This window comes from Ylistrum balloti, unplaced genomic scaffold (assembly GCF_031769215.1).
Source record: "Ylistrum balloti isolate Yb309-2 unplaced genomic scaffold, AGI_CSIRO_Ybal_v1 Utg371132, whole genome shotgun sequence".
NCBI classification, from domain to species: Eukaryota; Metazoa; Mollusca; class Bivalvia; order Pectinida; family Pectinidae; genus Ylistrum; species Ylistrum balloti.
In genome coordinates this window covers 965,361-973,240 of record NW_026782621.1, presented here as the reverse complement: position 1 = coordinate 973,240, position 7,880 = coordinate 965,361, and the positions used below count along the sequence as shown (strand labels likewise).

Sequence of the window (7,880 nt, the reverse complement as noted above, 5' to 3'; positions counted from 1 at the left end):
TTGAACCCTGGTAAATTTTACATGACCGGCTTTGCAAGTTTTTTCCCGAATTTACCAGCGTTAAATACAAATACAAAAATGTTTTTCATTACATGTATAAGTTTAATTAATTAGAACGTGAATTTTTTAAACTTTATGATAACAAGATTTTAAAATGGTATTTGAATGTATATTATTTTACTCTCTTTCGTATTAGATAATGACAAATTAAATTTTTTTTGTAAATACGTGACATCAAATATAATGAAAAAATTATATGATATATCAAAGGAAACATAGCTCTTCGAATCGTCATTTTGTAAGGAGAAGATAAAATAACTAAAAAACATTCCCAAAAGATCTTGACAGCTAAAAATCACGTTATTTTCAGATCTATTCGACTGAAGGACAAAACACCAGAGAGACAGAATGAAGTTTCATGTTTTCATCGCAATTTGTGCAGCAGTTTTCGCACAGCATGCTAATGGGCAGAATACAGATTTAATGAATACTTACACTCAACAGAATGTCGGCAAACAATCTGGTATACATGTTCAAAATGGTCTGAAATTCAACCCAAGCTTAAATCTAGCTGATATAGTCAATTCCTTAGACAACCAGTTACAAGGAACTGCGGGTAGCAGTATTGCGCAGATGGGACAAGAACTTTTAGATTTGGATGACGATTCTCTTTCTAAATTGCAAGCCGAATTAGATTTACTGGGAGATAATTCGCAAGAAGACGATGACAGTGTTGCTCACTTGGAAGCAGAATTAGCAGCATTGGGATCTGATGACAGTAGCGATGACGACGACAGTGTCGCGCACTTGGAAGCAGAATTAGCAGCATTGGAATCTGATAGTGGCGAAAGCGACGATGACAGTGACAGCCACAGTGTTGGGCATTGGAAAGGAAAATTCGGAACATCGGGAACTGATGAAAGTGACGACGACAGCGATGACAGTCTTGAAAAATTAGAAGCAGAATTAGCAGCATTGGAATCTGATAGTGGCGAAAGCGACGATGACAGTGACAGCCACAGTGTTGGACATTGGAAAGGAAAATTCGGAACATCGGGAACTGATGAAAGTGACGACGACAGCGATGACAGTCTTGAAAAATTAGAAGCAGAATTAGCAGCATTGGAATCTGACAGTGGCGAAAGCGACGATGACAGTGACAGTCACAGTGTTGGACATTGGAAAGGAAAATTCGGAACATCGGGAACTGATGAAAGTGACGACGACAGCGATGACAGTCTTGAAAAATTAGAAGCAGAATTAGCAGCATTGGAATCTGACAGTGGCGAAAGCGACGATGACAGTGACAGCCACAGTGTTGGACATTGGAAAGGAAAATTCGGAACATCGGGAACTGATGAAAGTGACGATGACAGCGATGACAGTCTTGAAAAATTAGAAGCAGAATTAGCAGCATTGGAATCTGATAGTGGCGAAAGCGACGATGACAGTGACAGCCACAGTGTTGGACATTGGAAAGGAAAATTCGGAACATCGGGAACTGATGAAAGTGACGACGACAGCGATGACAGTCTTGAAAAATTAGAAGCAGAATTAGCAGCATTGGAATCTGACAGTGGCGAAAGCGACGATGACAGTCACAGTCACAGTGTTGGACATTGGAAAGGAAAATTCGGAACATCGGGAACTGATGAAAGTGACGACGACAGTGATGACAGTCTTGAAAAATTAGAAGCAGAATTAGCAGCATTGGAATCTGATAGTGGCGAAAGCGACGATGACAGTGACGATGGCAAAGGGAGTGTTGCAGAAATTTCAAAACATTTAGTAGCAGCAAAAGCGGAATACAATGGGAACGACGACGACGACAGCCTTGAACTACTAGAAAAACAATTAGCAGCAATGGAAGCTGAAGGAAGTGACGACGGCAAGGACAGCATTGAACATCTGGAAGCTGATCTAGCACAAATACATTATAACGACGATGAGGAATCGACTGCAGATGCTGAAGACGACGATGATGGAGATGATGATTTTAGTTCCGCCGCTAAATCTGTTGCCTCTGCAGTCGACTCTAGCAATTCAGTCGGTATGTTACATTTGTTACGAGAAATAGAAGCAATCGAAAGAAGCTCTCAGAAAGTCGCCAGCGGTTCAAATAAACAAAACGTTTTGAAACATCTTGACCTCGGTCAAATTCATGGACAAGGGAAAGGAGCACAACAAATTAAAGCGAACTTGGTCACTGGTCAGCACACAAGTTACGGTGGCAATACAGGAGCACAAATCAGCCACGGACAAAACGTCATAAAACACGTGGTCACTGGTCAGCACACAAGTTACGATGGCAATACAGGGGCACAAATCAGCCACGGACAAAACGTTATAAAAAACGTGGCCACTGGTCAGCACACAAGTTACGATGGCAACGCAAAAGCACAGGACCAAAACATGCACCAATTGACCACCGTTACGACGAAAAAAAGCGCAGTTCACGCCACAAGCAATGACCATTTATTGGAACAGATATTGAAAAACTTCAACCTTAATCAATAATGGGTAAGTTACTTCTAAGTAAATTGTTCAATAATTTTGTTATTTTAAATATTATTATATGTCTAAGCATTTGTTTTGATAACATGACTATGTTAATGACCAAATCAATACACATATTTGCTAATGTACGACAAGTGATAGACGGATCAACATATACCCTTGTACGTATTTTTTGCATATTGACATCAATTTCATGAATCACCACCTATACAAATGTTGAGTTTATATAGGACCCGATGTTCTACATGTTGTTTTACCTGTATCTAACAGTCTTATAGACCTTTTCGGCAAATCAGCATAAACAGTTATTACATATTATACACGATACTAAATGATTAAAGTGATGCAGATATATGATGGAGGATGGACGATAGGACTTGCATTGACATTTGATCTAGACTTAGAAGCAGCAACTAGAAATTTTGCTAGGTTATTTTTTTCTTATTTTGAACAGAGAAAAGATAAAAGATTGAACGTAGATGGACTTACTCTAAAATATCTATCAATATATCGAGTTTATAGAACATTTTAAAAAAGAAAAATAAGTATAAAATGCAATTCATCTTCAACATCTCCCATTACCCTCTAACCGACCGACCGACCGATCAACCGACCCCACCAACCTACCGACCGACCTTTTTTCCTCCCTTCCTCCACCCTTCCTTCCTTCCTTCCTTCATTCCTTCCTTCCTTCCTTCCTTCCTTCCTCCCTCCCTCCCTCCGACCGACCGACTTTGATCCCTCCCACCCTCCAACCGACCGACCGACCGACCTTCCTTCCTTCCTTCTTTCTTTCCTTTCTCCCTCCCTCCAACCGATCTTCCTTCCTTCCTTCCTCTCTCCCTCAAACCGACCGATTCCACCGACTGACCTTCTTTCCTTCCTCCCTCCAACCGACCAACCGACCGACCGACCCTACCGCGGACCGACCTTCCTTCCTTCCTCCCTCCCTCCCTCCAACCGACCGACCGACCTTCCATCCTTTCTTCCTTCTTTCCTCCCTCCCTCCGACCTTCCTTCCTTCCTTCCTTTCTCAATCCCTCCCTACCTCCCTCTCTCCAACTGACCGACCGACATTTCTCCCCCTCCCTAAAACTAACTTCACCACCAACAAAACATCCAACATAACATTTCTTTGCTTTGCATTTTTTTTTAATCTCCACATTAACATTTGATATCTATGAAATATTTCCGTATTTTTCCTTATATTATGCCATGTTTGAATTTTCCATTTGATTTTTACTAAAGAAATTTAAATATCTGAATGGTTCACATTGTACCATATGATGTAAACACGTGTTATTATTGATACAATGTATATGGGTGCGTATCTTATGAAAAATATTGAAAGGTTGGATGACCTAGCATATTTCTTATATTCAAAGTGTCTTTTCCTTATAACATGATAACACAATTGGTTGTGGCACAGAACATGAAAATCTTATTAAGATTCAGATCAGTACAAAATATCTGTAAAACTAGACAGTACATGCAATTGGAAATTGACAATACTCTAGAGTAAACCTTCTTCTTGAAAAGTAGGGAAACAATACTACTTCGCATACTATTGAAATTAAAAAGATATGAAGCAGGAGTTTATTAAATGTTTGATTTTATCACGCTATTAATGTGTGAAATTAAATGTACAAAAAATCATGCTTTGAGTCACTGGATCCATTGTAACAAACTGGAATAGAGACCATGAAATAAAAATTGTCTAAACTGACGCTACAATACTATAACAAAAAAGACAATATTGACATGTTAATATTAGCCATATTGGAACAAAGTAACAATTCATACAGTGAGTTCAAACATAAATGTCTGATACATACATACTTAACACATACTGTGGACCTCCCAAGTAAGACAATCCTTTTACTTACATAAATTGAATTTTTTTTTTTTTTTTTTTTTGACGTTGCTTGAGAACAAATGAGCAAACAGTTTGAACAATCACTTGTCATTCCTAAACTAGCTATTAACATCTTCTTTACGTACGAGTACCTTGCACGGGACAATTTTAATCCATTCTCATAAGTAATAGTTTTTTATCGATGGCAGTAAGTTATAATTGACGTTTCAAAGTATTGCTATAAACTTACCACGTGCGATCTAAACCCAATTCTTAATGATCTGACAATGTGATGATCACTTTTATAAATCTCCATAAATTATCGGAAGATTTGCATTAACGTAGAACGACAAACAGAAAGGCTTGTGACTGATGTATGACAATGATCAGTGGTAAGGGGGCGAGAACGTGAACAGAGTGGTGAATATATTATCACGTGACCTCCAATTTTACGTTTTAATCGATTACCTCATGTCATTTTGTCAAAAAAATCTTTTCCACCAGGAAATGAAAACTGACATTGTCATGACTGATGATTAAGTGGAGTTCAAATGCCATACGAGTATCCATTAGCCCTGATCGGCAATAAAACATATCAGTGAATAATAAATACGATAAAATAGACTTAATTGGAGTTTTCCTCGTTGTATGTATAGTAAATGTTTATAAATCAGTTTTATGAACCCTTAGAAAATATCTCATTCTCCACGAAATTATTATCAGGGTTTTTTTATTCACAGTACATGAAGTTTTCATATGCATCAGAAAATAGTGATGCTGTAAGAAAGATGTTTGTAACAATATTCAGATCTCAGCGAGGAAATGAAATTAATAGATACTGTAACTGTACTGAATTTGGCGGAATCAATTTTTCACACATTCACACTTTTCTATAAATTAAGTGCAATGATGAAATCGTGCACCCACGATAATTATTGTACACGCAGCACGAGGAAACCACAATAAGCGCGAAAATCTCCATCATCAGAATGCCTCTAAAAATGTACGTTTGATTATCAGGTAACTAAACACGAAATGATATCAAAAAGTCTTGAATTAGGAACTAAAATGATTCGTTTGAAATGAATATTGTATGACAACGAGCAGAAGTTTTTAAAAGATTTTGTAAACAAAATTATTTATTATATTTTTTTCCAGATATATGACGTAAGAGCTGTTTCCTGTCGTCTGGTCCATGATGGTTACTTGTGTACCTGATCGTCTGCCGGACAGAGTGACTATCATCTGTATCGTGACTCAATCCTGAGTACAGCGGATGGTTTCGCGCAGCGTTTCGTTTGTGATGAAGATTTTTTTTTTCAAAATAACATTAAAAACAATATACATTGTAACTTACATAATGTACACAACAAATTATTTTTTATGTACATTACATCTTTTCCCTCCTCAAACATTATGATATTTATTTATAGGTTAAGTCGTCGATAGTGTAATCGATGTAGAGCATCACGTCACGTCAATCAATTTTAAAATATTCTGTTTACTCTTAATAAAGTATACAGTATGTTCATTGTCTTCTGTTTGTACGTTGCAGTGTTACATTAAAACATCGTTATACATATATATTGACGTCCTGGAGATAACTTTCGGTTTCAACGAAATTCTATGTATATTGTAACGTTATTTGTGGTCGATATTTTACATATTATAAATATGTAAACTATTAATAAGCTGACTGAAAATAAAGCAATTTTGACATCATTTTGGAAAATTTAATTTAATATTATTTGCTGCTTTGTCATTCCGAAATACCTAATTACTATTAACTCTATGAAGATTTCATTTGTATACAATGAAAAAAGGGAAAGAAGCCACAAAGATTATTAGAATTTTAATCTTGAAATGATGTCAAGAGATGTGAAACTCTAAAATAATGAAACGGGAACTTTTGATGTTTAAAGACAGTAAGTTTTAATTTCTGAAAAACTGAACATCATTTTTTTATTTATGCAACAGTTACACACAAAGTTACGACACCATGTAAATGACCTGCTCGCTGAAAATCACCGAAATATGACGCACTGTTAGCAATGAGAAAATAAGGAGAAGCAGTTAAGGTCTTTGGTCAAAATACCGCTCACTGACATTTTAAAAATTTAACAATATAACTTTTAATAACAATAGAAAGATAATATTCTGTAAAAGTGGACATTTTCGGTGTTTCAAATTTTCCTGGTTATATCAAAAGATTGAAATAAAGCAGAAAGCAGGCGATTTTTCACGGAAGTCCTAAAACGGAATATTATAAAACTTATTTTTCTTATTAATGCATAAAGTTTCATGTAGCAAAACATCAGTCCTTTTGAAATAACAACCTGTTTAAAATACAGCTTGTTTAGAAAGTGTGCTGATTTACAAAACTAGAGTTACTAATGTGGCATGATAGATGGCTAGAAATTAGAATTCTTTATCTCGTCTTTCGTGTTCATGACACCTCGTTAATTGATTGTGATCTGTTTGTACGATCGCTAATTAATAGTCAGGTCATCGATTAAGGATTGCTAATTACTAGTCAGACCAGCTACACAGGTGAGAAGGCATACCGGTGCGTGACCAGCAGCTGTCACAAGTCTAACATAATATATCACGGAAGGTGATGGAGTTAGTGGGTCCGGTGTATGTAGCTTTTCGTTGAGTGAGTTAAACTTCATATATTTTTTTCACATTCCTATTGGACTTAACATACACGGTGGGCGATCAGGGTGAGCGGTAAGTATACACTATTTTTTAAGATTTCAAATTTAGAAAAATGTTTGGTATCTTTTGTGAACTTTAGATTACAAAATCAATCAATAATTACAGGATTGATACTTTGATTGGTTTTACCTATTCTTCAGGAGTTAGAATCTGTGGACTATAAATACAAGGAGTACAGTTATATAGAAATAGTCTATCATAATTTAAACAATTCATAACATATATTAATCTAATATTTCTATAAATCTTCTTATAATCGTGATATAAGAATTTGAAAAAATCTAAATGTTAGAAGATCACATTTAATAAGATAATATTAGTTTAGAATATCAATGTTCCGAAATAAAGAAACTAAAACACGTATTTGATCCTTATATAAATTATATAACAAAATACCTGAAACAAATTATTTCAACTGACGTATTACATATTTTCAGAACATAATTAAAAGCACATAATGAAATATATCTAACGTTTTGGTTTAGGAAAACAATAAGGAACATAACGTATACTCATAATTGATTTATTTTGGACTACGATAAAAAGAAAAATACGATAAAATACACAAAACTGATGACAAATTATATCATTTTTAGGATAAATATTGTCGCTAAAACCATTTTGAAGGAACACAATCCCAAAATTGACAAGAATTACGACGACAATGATCACGAGATTTCATTTTGATTGTACAGAAGACAAACTTTCGCTTTCGCCGGCAACTTGAGTATACTCATGGCCAACAAAAGCAGTCGTTTTCCAAAAAACAAACTTGGATACAGGGTCACTT

The 7,880-nt window shown here is 35.7% G+C and overlaps 1 protein-coding gene across 1 annotated transcript; it reads left to right on the top strand.

Moving 5' to 3' along the window:
• Positions 1-408: 408 nt before the first annotated feature.
• Positions 409-2,517, top strand: LOC132560981 (clumping factor A-like). Its single transcript, XM_060225688.1, has one exon. It carries the CDS (start codon positions 409-411, stop codon positions 2,515-2,517), a length of 2,109 nt encoding a protein of 702 aa, XP_060081671.1.
• The last annotated feature ends 5,363 nt before the right edge of the window (positions 2,518-7,880 follow it).